General features: G+C 43.4%; 1 protein-coding gene across 6 annotated transcripts in view; it reads left to right on the top strand.

Moving 5' to 3' along the window:
- Positions 1 to 17,965, top strand: part of cbfa2t3 (CBFA2/RUNX1 partner transcriptional co-repressor 3) — a 220,928-nt gene extending 202,963 nt beyond the window's left edge. For all 6 annotated transcript variants that reach the window (XM_073070522.1, XM_073070525.1, XM_073070519.1 and 3 more), the window contains one exon: positions 13,914 to 17,965. In XM_073070522.1, coding sequence (XP_072926623.1) covers positions 13,914 to 14,216 — 303 coding nt within the window. In that variant the 3' untranslated portion in view covers positions 14,217 to 17,965. The remainder of the gene's footprint in view (positions 1 to 13,913) is intronic.
- The last annotated feature ends 374 nt before the right edge of the window (positions 17,966 to 18,339 follow it).

Genomic DNA, 18,339 nt, shown 5'->3' with positions numbered 1-18,339 from the left:
TTCTGGTTCCTATCATCCTGCCAAATTACATTTATAGTTTAAACCCTCCCAAAAGCTCTAGCAAACCTGCCCACAAGGATATTGGTCCCCCTTGGGTTCAGGTGTAACCCATCCTTTTTGTACAATTCATACCTTCTCCAGAAAAGATCCCAATGATCCAGCAATCTTAAGTCCTGCCCCCTGCACCAATTCTTCAGCCACACTTTCATCTCGCAACTCATCCTATTCTTACCCTCACTGACACGTAGCTTAGGCAGCAATCCAGCGATTACTACCCTGGAGGTCCTGCTTTTCAGCTTTCTACCTAATTCCCTTTATTCTCTCTTCAGGACCACCTTCCATTTCCTACCTTTGTTGCCGGTAGCAATACGTACCATGACTTCTGGCTGTTTACCCTCCCCTTTAGAATGCAATGGACCCAATCCGAGAAATCCCTGGCATCTGGGAGGCAACATACCATCCAGGTCTCTCTTTCACATCCACAGAATTTGCTGTCTGCTTCTCTAATTATGGAATCCTTTATCTCCTTGTTCGGGAATTTTCTTTACCCCACAAGATTCAGACCCAGGTATTTGTTAGGAGATTCTTTATTTACATGACACGGAGAGGCATCCCTCTGGAAGACAACTCAGTCTGCAATCAGGACACACACCCCCTTTATTATTAATTCTAACGGGTATGGTTTGTTCAATTCACGTAGCCTCGTGGTATACAGCTGCAAGCAAGAGATCAACACCACATAATCTTATGTCTAAAGCAGAAGCTAACAGGGAACACCACCTAATTTAATACTAGAGCAGTGGGGCAGAGTGCAGTTCCACGATTTTCTGCTGATCCAGGCATTAAGCAATACAGACACACAACTCTATGCTCTCACTAAAGTATTTATCCAACACCAGTTAGCCAAAATCCTCCACACACCTTCAATCCTCTTCTTCCCCCTTCCTTTCTGACCCACAGAGCCAGACTCCATGCCAGATACCCAGACACTGGGACTTCCCCCTGATATGTTCCCAACCCCCCCCCCCCCCACTGCCCAACAGTATCCAAAGTGGGTTATTGAGGGAACAGCCACAGGGGTATTCTGTACTGGCTGCCCATTTCCTTTCCCTCTCCCGACAGTCACCCAGGTTGCCTCCTGCAACTTAGGGGGTGACCACCTCCCTGTAGCACCTATCTTATTACCTCTTAATTCTTCTGTATGAGCCAAAGGTCATCAAGCTGCAGCTCCAGTTCCTTAACACATTCTCTCAGGAGCTGCAGCTCAGTGCACTTTGTGCAGATGTAGTTAGCAGGGAAACTGGATGTCTCCCAAAGTTCCCACATCTCACACAAGAAACATATCATTAACTCTGGGCCTATTTTCAGCGTACTAGCTATGTACACAACGGTCACTCTACTTACACCTCCCTTCTCTTTATTGGCTCAACTAGTAGTCACTCCTGACCAGACTTGTAGTTTTCAAATGGCTCCTGCTCTGCAAAATATCGTTCTCACTCACTACTTCAAATAATGAAAAAAAAATCTCAAATGGGTGGGAGAGAGACCATGACGATCCTCTCGGTAGTCATTGCATCCCTTTGTAGGGACTTTTAGTCAGATGCTTTGCAATTCCCGTCTCAGACGGTGATTCAGCTGGTCAGGACATTCTTGATGGTGCTCCTGTTAAATTTGTCGGGGTGGGGGGGGGGGGCTGCTCACGTCAATCTCCCCAGGAAGTGGAGACACTGCTTATAGCACACACTTATAACCTCTCCTTGTCGCACATGCCCTCTAATCCAGCTACCATCCTGTTAAACCTCTTCAGGAGCCTCAATGTCATTTCCGCAATGGGGTTATATAACCATATAACAATTACAACACGGAAACAGGCCATCTCGGCCCTTCTAGTCCATGCCAATCGCTTACTCTCACCCAGTCCCACTGGCCCGCACTCAGCCCATAACCCTCCATTCCTTTCCTGTCCATATACCTATCCAATTTTACTTTAAATGACACAACTGAACCTGCCTCTACCACTTCTACTGGAAGCTCATTCCACACAGCTACCACTCTCTGAGTAAAGAAATTCCCCCTCGTGTTACCCTTAAACTTTTGCCCCCTAACTGTCAAATCATGTCCTCTTGTTTGAATCTCCCCTACTCTCAATGGAAAAACCCTATCCATGTCAACTCTATCTATCCCCCTCATTATTTTAAATACCTCTATCAAGTCTCCCCTCAACCTCCTACGCTCCAAAGAATAAAGACCTAACGTTCAGCCTTTCCCTGTAACAGGTGCTGAAACCCAGGTAACATTCTAGTAAATCTTCTCTGTACTCTCTCTATTTTGTTGACATCTTTCCTATAATTCGGTGACCAGAACTGTACACAATACTCCAAATTCGGCCTTACCAATGCCTTGTACAATTTTAACATTACATCCCAACTCCTATACGCAATGCTCTGATTTATAAAGGCCAGCATACCAAAAGCCTTCTTCACCACCCTATCCACATGAGATTCCACCTTCATGGAACTATGCACCATTATTCCTAGATCACTCTGTTCTACTGCATTCTTCAATGCCCTACCATTTATGATGTATGTACTATTTGGATTATTCCTACCAAAATGTAGCACCTCACACTTACCAGCATTAAACTCCATCTGTCATCATTCAGCCCACTCTTCTAACTGGCCTAAATCACTCTGCAAGCTTTGAAAACCTACTTCATTATCCACAGCGCCTCCTACCTTACCATTATCTGCATACTTACTAATCCAACTTACCACCCCATCATCCAGATCATTAATGTATATAACAAATAATATTGTACCCAGTACAAATCCCTGAGGCACACCACTAGTCACCAGCCTCCAACCTGACAGTTATCCACCACTACTCTCTGGCATCTCCCATCCAGCCACTGTTGAATCCATTTTACTACTTCAATATTAATACCTAATGATTCAACCTTCCTAACTAACCTTCCGTGCGGAACCTTGTCAAAGGCCTTACTGAAGTCCATATAGACAACATCCACTGCTTTACCCTCATCAACTTTCCTAATAACCTCTTCAAAAAATTCAATAAGATTTGTCAAACATGACCTTCCATGCACAAATCCATGCTGACTGTTCCTAATCAGACCCTGTCTATCCAGATAATTATATATACCATCTCTAAGAATACTTTCCATTAATTTACCCACCACTGACGTCAAACTGACAGGCCTATAATTGCTAGGTTTACTCTTAGAACCCTTTTTAAACAGTGGAACCACATGAGCAATACTCCAATCCTCCGACACCATCCCCGTTTCTAATGACATTTGAAATATTTCTGTCAGAGCCCCTGCTATTTCTACACTAACTTCCCTCAAGGTCCTAGGGAATATCCTGTCAGGACCCGGAGATTTATCCACTTTTATATTCCTTAAAAGTGCCAGTACTTCCTCCTCTTTAATTGTCATAGTTTCCATAACTTCCCTACATGGTTCCCTTACCTTACATAATTCAATATCCTTCTCCTTAGTGAATACCAAAGAAAAGAAATTGTTCAAAATCTCCCCCGTCTCTTTCGGCTCCACACATAGCTGTCCACTCTGATTCTCTAAGGGACCAATTTTATCCCTCACTATCCTTTTGCTATTAATATAACTGGAGAAACCCTTCGGATTTATTTTCACCTTACTAGCCAAAGCAACCCCGTATCTTCTTTTAGCTTTTCTAATTTCTTTCTTAAGATTCTTTTTACATTCTTTATATTCCTCAAGCACCTCATTTACTCCATGCTGCCTATATTTATTATAGATCTCCCTCTTTTTCCGAACCAAGTTTCCAATATCCCTTGAAAACCATGGCGCTCTCAAACTTTTAATCTTTCCTTTCAACCTAACAGGAATATAAAGATTCTGTACCCTCAAAATTTCACCTTTAAATGACCTCCATTTCTCCATTACATCCTTCCCATAAAACAAATTGTCCCAATCCACTCCTTCTAAGTCCTTTCGCATCTCCTCCAAGTTAGCCTTTCTCCAATCAAAAATCTTAACCCTGGATCCAGTCCTATCCTTCTCCATAATTATATTGAAACTAATGGCATTGTGATCACTAGACCCGAAGTGCTCCCCAACACATACATCCGTCACCTGACCTATTCCATTCCCTAACAGGAGATCCAACACTGCCCCTTCTCTAGTCAGTACCTCTATGTATTGCTGCAAAAAACTATCTTGCACACATTTTACAAACTCCAAACCATCCAGCCCTTTTACAGAATGGGCTTCCCAGTCTATGTGTGGAAAATCTCCCACAATCACAAGCTTGTGCTTACTACAAATATCTGCTATCTCCTTACAAATTTGCTCCTCCAATTCTCGCTCCCCATTAGGTGGTCTATAATACACCCCTATAAGTGTTACTACACCTTTCCCATTCCTCAATTCCACCCAAATAGCCTCCCTAGATGAGCCCTCTAATCTCTAATTACAGCATCGCTGTAATATTTTCTCGGACAAGTAATGCAACACCTCCTCTTCTTGCCCCTCCGATTCTATCACACCTGAAGCAACGAAATCCAGGAATATTTAGTTGCCAATCACACCTCTCCTGCAACCATGTTTCACTAATAGCTACAACATCATATCTCCAGGTATTAATCCATGCTCTAAGCTCATCCACCTTTCTTACAATGTTCCTATCATTAAAATAGATGCATTTAAGAAACTCTCCACCTCTTCCTCTCTGTTTATCCCTAACGATGCAAACAACTTTATTTTTTTCTTCCTTTTCCCCTACATCTTCAGTCTGAGCGCTCCCCTTCTCTATCACCTGCCTATTCTCCCTCACACATTGTCTACTAGCTTTCTCTATTTGTGAACTAACCTCCTCTTCCCTAGTCTCTTCAAATTGATTCCCACCCCCCCCCCAACCATTCTAGTTTAAAGTTTAAAGTTAGCAGAATTGAATGCAATATTCCAGATGCGGCCCAACTAGGACTTCCTGACTGTACCCAGAGCCAGGGTCCAGGGTGTTTGTATATTTCAAGCTCCCTTTAAATGCAGCTGGTTGGTCACAAAATGAATTATACTACTGTGTAACATGTAAAAATAGTGAAATAAACGTGTTTATTAACATCCAATAATCTAAAAAACCTGTTAGACTGGCACCAAGTGTCTGGATTATTGGAGACTTACTGTGAGTTTGACCCCGGGTAGTAGGTTGTTCTGAATGTGAGTGAGTGGCCAGTTCTGGGTATGGTCCATTAGTAACTTCAACAAAGTGTAACATGGGATAACAAGAACAAAAGGGGTGAAGTGGGAGAGCTGTTAAAAGAATGTATGTGGGCAGGATACTCCTGTGCAGACAAGCAAGAAGACATTAGTGGACTATTCTGGAGAAAGTGCTGGGCCAGTGGAAAAGATACAAGTAGAAAAACAGCGTTCGTATGATAAGCTGCACAATTTCAATGCGATGAAAACCTATCTGACCCAAGTGCGTTGAAATCACAGCTTTGCAGTAACGTTACCTAAGGTGGAATATTTATAGAACATAGAAAAACATAGAAAATCTACAGCACATTAAAGGTCCTTCGGTCCACAATGTTGTGCCGACCACGTAAACTACTCTAGAAGCTGCCTAGAATTTCCCTACCAAAACATCGCTCTCTCACTCACTACTTCAAATGATGGGGAAAAAATCCATACACCCACCACTCTGTGTGCAAAACTTACCTCTGACATCCCCCTTGTACCTACTTCCAAACCCCCTCGTGTTAGCCATTTCAGCCCTGGGGAAAAGCCTCTGGCTATACACACGATCAGTACCTCTCATCATCTTATACACCTCTATCAGGTCACCTCTCATCCTCCGTCGCTCCAAGGAGAAAAGGCCGAGTTCACTCAACCTATTCTCATAAGGTATGCTCCCTAATCCAGCCAACATCCTTGTAAATCTCCTCTGCACCCTCTCTATAGAATCCACATCCTTCCTGTAGTGAGGTGACCAAAACTAAGCACTGTACTCCAAGTGGGGTCTGACCAAGATCTTGTATAGCTGTAACATTTCCTCATGGCTCTTGATCTCAACCACAGTTCATGAATGCCAATACACCATATGCCTTCTTAACAACATTGTCAACCTGGGCAGCAGCTTTGAGTGTCCTATGGACACAGGCCCCAAGATCTCAATGATCCTCCACACTGCCAAGTGTCTTACCATTAATATTATATTCTGTCTTCAAATTTGACCTACTGAAATTCAAGATTCAAAACTTGTATTGTCATTCTAACCGTACATCAGCTCTGCAGGGCAGAATGAGACAGCGTTTCCCAGGAGCAGTGCAATCATAACATAACAAATGCAACACTAAATAATAAACATAACAATAAATAGTAAAACACAACAGCCACATGTCAGTTAAAGAGAGAGTGGATTGTGGAGGTTTTGAAGCATCTGGGGGCAATGGCTTGACTAAGGGAGATGGTGAAAATGTCTGTCAGGACATCTGCTAATACATCAGCACATTCCTTGAGCACACATACAGGGATGTTGTCGGGACCTCCCGCTTTTCGTGGGTTAACCCTGGCAAGGGTACTCCGCGTTTGCTCTGAATCAATGATTGGAGCCGACTGGTCAGATGGTAAGAAGGGACTGGCTCTCCCCCTTGCTGTAGTGTTTGATGCTTCGAAGCATGCAAAGAATTTGTTAAGCCTGTTAGGAAGAGAGGTGTCACTGTCATCAGTTTTCTGCCTGATCTTGTAGTCTGTCAGAGCTTTAATTCCCTGCCACATCCGTCTGGTGTCACCTGTGTCACAGAAGCGTCCATGTATTTTGCCCACGTAGGCTCTTTTCACTTTCCTGATCCCTAGTGAAAGTGCAGACCTGGCTGAGCGAAGCACACTCCTGTCCCCCGATCTGTAGGCTGTGTCACGGGCCTTCAGTAGCGAACGCACCTCTGTTGTCATCCATGGCTTTTTATAACCACGTGCGGTGAAGGTTTTCATCACAGTGACATCCTCCGTGCATTTGGCTATGTAGCTGATTACCGCCTCCGCATACTCCTCAATGTCTATATGGTCATCGTAGGAAGCTGCTGTTTTGAATATGTCCCAGTCTGTCAAAAAAACAGTCTTGTAGTGCTGAGGCTGCTCCTTTTGGCCAGACCCATATCTGTCTTTTCTGTGATCTCACATGTTTAAGCAGTGGTTTATATGCTGGTGTTAACATGACAGATATGTGGTCAGAGTGGCCAAGATGGGGGCGGGGGGCTGCTTTGTATGCCTGTGGGGTGTTGGTATAAACCAAGTCCAGTGTGTTGTCTCCAATGAAACATTTTACACTTATCTGGGTTGAACTCCATCTGCCACTTCTCAGCCCAGTTCTGCATCCTATTGATGTCCTGCTGCAACCTCTGACAAACCCTCTAGACTATCCACAACACCCCCAACTTTTGTGTTATCAGCAAACTTACTAACCCACCCTTCTACTTCCTAATCCGGGTTATTTATAAAAATCATGTGGTGGGGGGGGGGGGGGTGTCCCAGAACAGATCCCTGCAGAACACCACTGGTCACTGTCCTCCAAGCAGAATATGAACCATCTACAACCACCCTTTGCATTCTGTGGGCAAGCCAACTCTGGATCCACAAAGAAGGTCTCCTTGGATCCCATGCCTCATTACTTTCTGAAGGAGCCTTGCATGGGGAACCTTATCAAATGCCTTACTGAAATCCATATACACTACAACCACTGCTCTACCTTCATCAATGTGTCTTGTTACATCCTCAAAGAATTCAATGAGGTTCATAAGGCACAACCTGCCCTTGACAAAGCCATGCTGACTATCCCTAATCAGATTATGTCTCTCCAAATGCTCATAAATCCTGCTTCTCAGCATCTTCCCCAACAACTTGCCCACCACTGAAGTAAGACCCACTGGTCTATAATTTCCACATGTCTATATGCCTGTGACAGGCTAGCTTTGTTTCCTTGGAGCTTTACAACATTGTGAGGCATAAATCGAGTAGACAGAAAGAAGCTTCTCCTCATGGCAGAGGTGTGTAAGACCAGAGGCCCAGGGGAGAGGAAGAGTGAAAGGGTTAGAGGAAATCTGAGAAAATTGTTTTCAGCCAGAGTGTTTGCAGTCTTGAAAACACTGCCTGAGAGGGTGATCAAGGCAAGTGCTCCCATATTATTTAAATAGTATCTGGATAGGCACTTCGAATTGCTAGTGGGCTATGGACTAACTTCTAGTAAATGGAATTAGTATCAATGGGCATTGGCATGCCTCTGGTGAGCTGCTACAAGCACAGTGCAGAGGGCAATTCTTTGAATTACGATTCCTGTCTGTGGCTAACCTCCTGGACTTTACTTGTGTTCGGGGCAGGGATCTGTGTACCTGTGAGGGATTTCCAGATATAGGTAATGCTGTGACATGGTTTTTGGGGTTGGTCAGAGTAAATGTGTCTAGCTTCCTGCTGGGAGAAATAAGCCTGGTAGCACAGTATGTATGTACTTCTATATGGCCAGGAGCTTTGCTTTCAGAAATTACATTGAGTAGTATACATTCTGAGGGCATAATTCTATCAAAAATAATTTCAGGATTAGATAATTGAGAAATTCTATTGTTTTCTTTCTTGCTTATATAATACAATGTACATGGTTACAGCACCGAGAATGGATTTGTTGTAATACAATGAGGCTTGTCATAGTCTCACCCACAACATGCATGTGCAGCCAGAGTGACTGTGAAGAACATCATCCAAGGGTTTGATTTGTGTTCAGAATTCATCGCTGGTTTTACATTTGAATGTGTGTGCCTTCCTATCTGGGCACTGAAAAAAGGTTTCTGGGCTGAAAGGGTGACAGATGGTATTTATTAGTATTTTTCTCTTCTTCTATATTTTGTATTGCACTGAACTGCTGCTGCATTAACAAATTTCACGACACATGCTGGTGATAATAAACCTGACTCTGATATCCAAAACCAGGGGAATGGGCAAGCAGGGTTTTAAACAGAGTCACTGCCTGCTATCTTAGGTGAGTTTGAAAATATCCATAACACTAATTAAGGTTTTTTTAGGTGTCCTATCAGAGGAAGCCATGAACAGAACCCTACTGTTTGTGTTAGCAAAGTGAAGATAATGGGCCGATTTAATAGACTGAAGATAGAAAATAAAGACTAGAAGTTAGACTTCTGGATTTCAACATTTTTTTGGTAGGGTATAAAGGGTTTAACCTGTGCTGCATTCAGATTACCATCACAGTGATCTGGAAGAACAGGAAAATAGGAACAAGAGTAAGCCATTCGACCACTCAGCCCTCCCCACTATTCAATATAATCATGCCTGATCTTTGCCAACCATAATTCCTTTTCTGTGCCAGGTCTCCATAATTTTCAATTCCTTGCTCTTTCAAATATGTATTTTTATCGTAAGTAAATCTAACATACCAGCATCCATCACACTCCCATCCTCTGTACCAAGAGATTCTCTGCCTTCTGAGAGAAGAACTTTCTGACATAACCCAGTTTTAAATTACTATCCCTTTAGCTTGTGTCTGTGTCTCCTTGTTTATAACTGTTCCGTTCGTGAAAACTGGGCTACACCTTGCAGTTTCTAGAACACGGTAGTGTAGTGGTTAGCACAACACTCAGGTTCAATTCCCGCCACTGCCTGTAAGGAGGTTGTACGCTCTCCCAAGAGCGCGTAGGATTCCCCGGATGCTTCCCACATTCCAAAGGTGTACTGGGTGGCAAGTTAAACAGTCATTGTAAATTATCTTGTGATTAGGCTAGGATTAAATCGGGGGTTAATGGGCAGCAGGACTTAAGTGCCTATTCTGCACTGTATGCTAATAAACAAACAAACACTAATGCTGTTCTTGTTATCAGTTCTACCCAGCTGCAAAAGGCAGGTATTTCAGACAGTGTTGAAGTGCACAAAACACAAAAATGTGATGTTTCCAGTTCAATTGTCAGACTTTAGTATTTAGACTGATTAAGGGATTTAGAATTAAGAGGATATCAGATTAAATGGGAGACTTTCATCTGAAAGAACATATGAAACTTTTTTTTTTAAACTGTTTGTTGGGAGGCTGTAAAGTTCATATCCAGAATTGGTGAGCAATATTGAAGACCATAAGACATTAGAATTAGGCTATTTGGCCCATCAGGTCTGCTCCACCATTCCATTATGGCTGATTTATTATCCACATCAACACCATTCTCCTGCCATCTTCCCATAACCTTTAACACCCTGATAATCAAGAGCCTATCAACCACCAATCTTTCACATCTTTCGAATGATTTGATGCTGTTCTTTACCAGCAGAGCCACACCACCCCCTCTGCCAACCTTCCTATCCCTCCAATATAATGTGTGACCTTGGACATTCAGCTCCCAACTACAACCATCCTTCAGCCATGATTCAGTGATGGCCAAACATATCAGACAATCACCTTATTTCTTATACTCTGTACATTGAGGTATCACACTTTGAATACCCTTTTTTGATTCTGTATCCCTAATGCTCTGATATTCACCCTGCCGGCTACAATTTTGTCCTATCATCTGCCTGCCCTTTCAGATAGTCTGACTTCATCCTACCTTTGCTTTTTGACATCCATCCTATCCTGAGTCCCTTCATTCTGGTTCCAACCCCTCTGCCAAATGAGTTTAAGCCTCCTCAACAGCTCCAATAAACCTGCCTGTGAAAACATTGCTCCCCCTTGGGTCCAGGTGCAACCCGTCACTTTTCTATAGGTCGTACCTCTACAGGAAGAGATCCCAATTATCCAAGAGCTCTGCTCCCAACACCAGATTCTCAGCCATGCATTTATCTGCCAAATCATCCTGTTTCCTGTTTGTGGATACCATTGGGTCTTTTAAGAGACTTTTGGATAGGTACACAGAACTTAGTAAGCCCAGTAATTTCTAAGGTAGGGACATGTTCGGCACAACTTTGTGGGCCAAAGGGCCTGTATTGTGCTGTAAGTTTTCTGTTTCTATCCTCACTGGCGTATGGCACAGGTAGAAATCCAGAAGTCACTACCCTGGAGGTCCTGCTTCTCAGCTTTCTGCCCAGGTCTCTAAATTCTCTCTTCAGGACCTCTTTGTTTTTCTTTCCTATGTCATTGGCCCCAATATGTACCAAGTCATCTGGCTGCTCTCCCTCCCCCTCCAAAATGCTGTGAACCTGATCTGCGATGTCACTGACCCTGGCATCGGGGAGGCAACTTACCATTCAGGTGTCCCGTTCACTTCCGCAGAATCTCCTGTCTGTTCCTCTGACTATTGAGTCCCCTATCACTACCACTCTTCCCCTCTATCACTTCTCTCTCTTTCCCTTCTGCACCACAGACCCATGCTGCATGCCAATAAACCAGTCTCCGTGGAATTCCCCTGGGAGGTCATCCCCTACAATAGTATCTAAAACGGTAAACATCTAAGGATAGAGATTGTATCAAAAGGACAGGCAGGTATTCAGAGGAGGTGGCGTGGCTCTGTTGGTAAAACATGAAAACAAATCCTCAGGAAGAGGTGACATACAATCGGAAGATGTAAAATAGTTGTGGGTAGAGTTAGGAAACTGCAAGGGTAAAAAGAAAACCCTGATGGGAGTTATATACAGACCTCTGAATGGTAGCAAAGATGTGAACTACAAATTATGACAGGAAATAGAAAAGGCATGTCAAAAGGGCAATGTTACTATAGTTATGAGGGATTTCAATATGCAGTTTGGGAAATTCAGGTTGGTGCTGGACCCAAGAGGGGGAATTTGTAGAATGCCTACACGGTGGCTTTTTAGAACAGCTTATAGTTGAGCCCACTAGCGGATTAGCTATTCTGGATTGGGTGTTGTGCAATGAACTGGATTTAATTAAAGAGCTTATGGCAAAGGAACACTTCGGGTCCAGTGATCACAATGTGATAGAATTCACCCTACAATTTGAGAGGGGGAAGCTAAAGTCAGATGTATCAGTATTACACTGGACTACAGGGAATTACAGAGGCATGTGAGAGGAGCTGACCAAAATTGATTGGAAGGGGACACTAGCAGGGATGATGGCAGAGGACAAAAAAAAATTGGAATTATTGGGAGCAATTTGGAAGGTGCAGGATAGATAAATAACAAAGTAGTATTATAAACATGATGATGCAAAGAGAGGATATATAAGAGCAAAAAAATAGTGGGAAGCTAGAGAACGGTGAAGCTTTTAAAAACAAACAGAAGGCAACAAAAAGTCAAAAAGAGGCAAAAGATGGAATATAAATGTAAGCTAGCCAATTATATGAAAGAGGATACAAAAAGTTTCTTCAGATATATAAAGAGTAAAAGAGAAGTGAGAGTGGATATCAGACTGCTGGAAAAGGAAGCTGGAGAGGTAGTAATGGGGGACAAGGAAATGGTAGACAAACTGAATAAGTATTTTGCATCAGTGTCCATTGTGAAAGACATTAATGGTATGCTGAAGTTCAAGTGTCGGGACAGAAATGAGTGAAGTTGCCATTACTAGGGAGAAGGTGCTTGGGAAATTGAGAGGTCTTAAGACCCCAGGGCCATTTGGACTACACCCCTGGGCTGCCATAACTAATGGTGTTCCACAGGGATCTGTGTTGGAAACACTTTTTACATTATTGTCAATGATTGGGTAACATAAGAATTGATAGCTTTGTGTCCAAGTTTGCGAATGATATGAAGATAGGTGGAGGGGCAGGTAGTGTTGAGGAAGCAGGGAGGTTGCAGAAGGACTTAGCATTCATTTTGAGAGGACTACAATATATAAAAACAAGCATATAATGTTGAGCCCTTATAAAGCACTGTTCAGGCCTTACTTGGATTATTGTGAGCAATTTTGGGCCCCTTATCTAAGAAAGAAAGTGCTGACATTGGAGAAGGTTCAGAAGCATAATTCCAGGAAGGAAAGGTTTACCATTTGAAGACCGATTGATGGCTCTGGGCCTCTGCCCACTAGAATTCAGAAGAATGTGGGGGGGGGGGGGGGGAGCAGAATCTCATTCCTATCAGATTTTGAAAGACTTTAATAGAATGGATGTGGAAAGGATGTAACTATAGTGGGAGAGTTTAGGTCCAGAGGACACAGTCTCAGAATACAGAGATGTCCATTTAGAACAGAGATGAGGAATTTATTTACTCAGAGGGTGGTGAATCTTTGGAATTCATTGCCACAAGTGGCTGTGGAGATCAAGTCACTGGGTACATTTGAGACAGAGATTGATAGATTCTTGATTAAACAGGGCATGAAAGGTTACAGAGAGAAGGCAGGAGTCCTGCCATGTGCAGAAGTTCGCTGATGACACGGCCATAGTGGGGTGTGTCAGGAATGGACAGGAGGAGGAGTATAGGAAACTGATACAGGACTTTGTGATATGGTGCAACTCAAATTACCTGCGTCTCAATATCACCAAGACCAAGGAGATGGTGGTGGACTTTAGGAGATCTAGGCCTCATATGGAGCCAGTGATCATTAATGGAGAATGTGTGGAGCAGGTTAAGACCTACAAATATCTGGGAGTACAGTTAGACGAGAAGCTAGACTGGACTGCCAACACAGATGCCTTGTGCAGGAAGGCACAGAGTCAACTGTACTTCCTTAGAAGGTTGGCGTCATTCAATGTCTGTAGTGAGATGCTGAAGATGTTCTATAGGTCAGTTGTGGAGAGCGCCCTCTTCTTTGTGGTGGCGTGTTGGGGAGGAAGCATTAAGAAGAGGGACGCCTCACGTCTTAATAAGCTGGTAAGGAAGGCGGGCTCTGAGAGGGCAATGGATCAACCATGATGGGCCAAATGGCCTAATTCTGCTCCTATATCTGTGTTCTATGGTCTACTTGAGTAATAGCTGCAATCAAGGAGTTAAAAGTGACCTGCTTTGTATTTAATCAGTGATGGTTGGAAATGGTGTTTTTCAGAGTTGCTGGAATTGTGGCCGGAAAGCCAGTGAAACCTGCAGTGGCTGCAACACAGCCCGTTACTGCGGCTCCTTCTGTCAGCACAAGGATTGGGAGAAGCATCACCATGTGTGTGGGCTGAATGGCCAGGGCCCACAGTCCTCTAGCACAGCCACTAGCTCATCCTCTGCCACCTCCGGAAGGCTGCTCCGGCCAGATATTACCAATGCTGGGTCTGAATGTCTTGGCGACACTGGATCTGTCATTACCTCTCACTGTGTCTCTCCATCCACCAAGATTCCAGTCGAAACTGCCTCCCACTGATCAACATTGCAACTTCTCAACTAGCTGACGATTTCATTGAACTGACCTCTGAAGAACATCTCTTCGCTTGTTAACCCTGAGAATTTCAACAACCTCAGTCTACCTAAACGAAACAAAGAAATCCATTTGTTTTTTAAATTCATCGTTGGTCGTTTTACTAAACGATCCCTCTACAGCAGTGTCACGGCTCTCTGGAGATATTTCTCTGGACCCCAGCCTGTAATGAAATGTTTGGACAAGGACTCCTTGATATTCAGCAATATCCCACATTTGGTGAGAATGAGGAAAATTTCTAACTTGGAAAAGAGATATATGCTGCTTTAAAAATTCCAAAAATACTCACTTGGATACGGCTCACATACCAGACTACCAAACTCTTTCTTCTCCCACCAACCAACTGATCAATTACCCTTTTAAATTCTTCCTTTGGAACCCCCCCCCCCCAATTTGTCATACTCAAATTTTGCATCTTTCTTTCTTTGTGATCCCCACACCCCCAACATTGCTTCCCACTGGCTCCAATTACCTTTCTTCCCCTTGTAAACCCATTTGCTTTACTTCTCTTCCTTTTGATACCCCTCTCCCCATTATATCTTGCTCTTGGATTTCCCCAATCCTTCATGCCCTCAAATCAGTACTCCTCTTCTCATGTACACCTACCCCTACTCCCTTGCCTCTGGATCCCAGCCTCATGCTAACATTCTGGAGAGCTAGACATTCATATTTGATCAACATACACTTATCATTACCATTAAACACAGCTATGAGGTACCAGATCAATTCAAGACACATTGTTCACATTTGGACATGAAGAAGCACTCTCCATACTACCTTGCTAGCCAGCCAAGAAGGTACCAGATGCACCTCAGCTCCAGTGTAAATGCAAAAGCTCTACACACCCCAAAAAGTGTTGCACTGCCGAAGTCACTCACAAAGCAGACTTACTGAGGAAGTGTTGGTCCCTCAGCCATGGTGCTCCTACAGCAAAGGTGCCAGTCTTCTAGACGGCTGTTTCCAGACTGGCTCCTGTCTTTTGTGGAATTACAGATTTATACTGGTTAGACTTGCGATTGTGAAATAATCCAAAGGACGCAAAGTGTTGGGTAAAAGAACTACATGCGAAGCACCCACTCTCAGTGGCCTCATCGCCCTGAATACGATGAGGAAAGCTATTCATGAATGAAAATGGTTAATTTTTACAATATTTTTTAAGCATGAATGAATGTTTGACTTGCTGCAATCCTTTCTCTACCTCCCTTCATCTCTCTTGTTTTTGGTGGAGATTGATTCCTTGAAAGCATCTTCATATACAATACCCTTGCTCCAGTGATCCTCTGTGATGTTCAATTATTTCTTCAATGATGACCATTTTACTTTCATACATGAAATGAACTAAAAACTTCCTGCCCATTTCTCCATGTTCTCTCCAAATTGTACATCACTACACCATTTTCTATCTGAGTCCTCGCTATTTCCTCTCCATGGCAACAGTAAAGGGACTACAGATGCTGCCCCCTGGAATTGAAAGCCAAATCACCTTCTGACTCCAAAAATATGCTTCAAAGATAGTTATTACCTTTTAACTGTTCAGTTTTAACTTATCACAGAAACAGGCCAAAGCTTCAGTAACAAGACCAAACTACAAAATGGTCATTCCTGACCCACATCATCAACCACCCTCTGCCCCCAGGAACCAGAGTTCCTCCAGCATCAGCCATCCGTGGTGTTTCCACTGAGCATTATTTTCCTTGAATAGGTCATTCTCTTTGAGCAGCAGCACTGTTTCTCCCCAGGTGCTGGATTTGAACACATGACCACTTCACTTTGATCTGCTGCTATGATGGGCTGTACCATGTTGCAAAGTCAAGCCGAGGGCTGCTCTCCTGTTGATTTTCATTATGGGATCGCCATGAGTTTCCAAAGCACCATCTCTATTACTACAGGTCTAGTGGTTTTTCTCTCTCACGCACTGATACAAGGAAAGTGAATAGCTGGGTATAACAGCAGCCTCTGGATAATGCTGATGGTTCAAAAAAAGGCCTTTTTGCTCCCATCCTGAACTTTACTCTTCCATAGCAGAGTACAGTACTGCTCGTCATGTGGGCCACGTCCCTCACACGCTGCTTGCTGCCCTGTGAATGTGCCGTGTGTGTGTGGACATCTATCAGCCACTGTGGCTATTGTGTTGAGCACAAGGTGTATTGTTTTCCATTACTGATTGCACTGCTCCAGAGGGGCAGGAAGCTTACTTTATTTATCGTGTGATAAGGATAAGGTTTATTTTTTATAAATATCTTAAAAGATAATATATTCATAGTCTTGATTTTAATTGTGGCCCATTTTCTGTTTCCAGATTTTATAATCACCCACTCTTTTTTCCAGAATCCCCCTTCCACCCTAAAGCTTACTAATTACTGCACAAAGCCACAGGCGTTGTCTCCAGGTTTACTGGCTCAGAATATGATCTATCATCCTTAAGTACAAGGTTACAGAATGGGCCTTGCTCAAGGGCGTTTGAGTGGTGTCCTGGGTAATCACGTAGCTGATTCACCTCGCCCTAACCCAACCACACACCCTTGGGTAAAGAGGAGTAGATGTACTGTAAAACTCTCAAGTGGAGGCAATGAATACCCAACAATCCATCTAATTACTGAAGGTGGCAACACTTAAGAGCTGGAGACCAGATGGCCCCCATTCTTACACTAGCATGTCCCCTTTGCTCCAGATTGCCCCAAGCACTATGTTTTTCTCACTCTTGTGTAGAGAAATAAACGTGTTGAGCTGTGATCTGGAGCGTAATTGATGGGCTGAATGGCCTAATTCTGCTCTTATGTCTTGTAGGAAGGGTAGTACAGAGTGGAAAATGCCTCCTGAATCAAAGGGAATTGATGCTGACCTCCCACGTTCATCTTCACACAGCTAATGTTGAGCTTGACCTTGCATCCTCTCTGGCCTGCAGTCTCTTTTATCTGCTGCCCAAAAATTGTGATGAGAAATGCTAAAACAAGTCGATTTACCTGTACTGTAATCAGATCACTTTCCAGCAAAGGGAGACCCACAGCTCAAGCAGTAAAACCACCTCTAGTCGGCCAAAAATAGCACTTTATAAGATCTATTTCCTTCCGCAACCTCACTGCCCCACCCTTTCTGCGGCAGAATTCCAGGGCATCCTTGCCTCCCTCATGAAAGCACTGTTCCAGTGACCAGAGCTATTAATAATAGATCAGAGACTAAACCTACCGGCTGTTATTGTAGTCGTCCAATGTTGCTCAGGACCTCCTGAGAAAGGTAACACTCACCAGGTAAGGGTTCAACTGGCCTGGCCCACAATTCTAGTTCATCTGCTCTGTGTTCAGTCAGCTTTAGTCTTGTGCGTGCCTTCCTCTTCAACTGCTGCTGTTTGGTTGAGGGTGGTGAACAGCAGAAATGAGAGCATTGGTAGAACTAACAAAGTTGAAATTATAGGAGTGTACCTCTGAGCAAGTATGTGTGTTCATTATATCCTTTGGGAATGACACCAGTATCTCCTCAGAGTGGATGAATCTATTATATTGAACATTCACAGTACAGAAGATGAAGAGTTTTGCTTTTCCCCGCCATTCCCAAGTTCTGTAGCCATTCTAGTGCATGCTCTTCCCCCCAACTTGGGCTCTCAGTACTGTTCTACTGTATTCAGCTATGATTGTAACATTGGAGCAAGTATGTCTCTACTTATTCTGTACCTGTGTAATAAAAAGATTTTAATATCATTTTTAATTGTATTTATAACAGGCCTGCAGTGGTGCAGAAACAACTGTGCAGGCAGGCTGTTCATGTACATTCATCAGATTTCTGTTCATCCTCCAAGATCCACATCAAGAAAAACCTAATCTTAAAACTAATTGAATTTTTGAGGATGTGACTAAACACATTGATGAAGGTAGTGTATATGGATTTCAGCAAGACATTTGACAAGGTACTCCATGCAAGGCTTATTGAGAAAGTAAGGAGGCATGGGATCCAAGGGGACATTGTTTTGTGGATCCAGAACTGGCTTGCCCACAGAAGGCAAAAAGTGGTTGTAGACAGGTCATATTCTGCATGGAGGTCGGTGACCAGTGGTGTGCCTCAAGTATCTGTTCTG

Source organism: Hemitrygon akajei, chromosome 17 (genome assembly GCF_048418815.1).
Source record: "Hemitrygon akajei chromosome 17, sHemAka1.3, whole genome shotgun sequence".
Taxonomy (NCBI): Eukaryota; Metazoa; Chordata; class Chondrichthyes; order Myliobatiformes; family Dasyatidae; genus Hemitrygon; species Hemitrygon akajei.
This window is presented reverse-complemented; position numbering and strand designations above follow the sequence as displayed.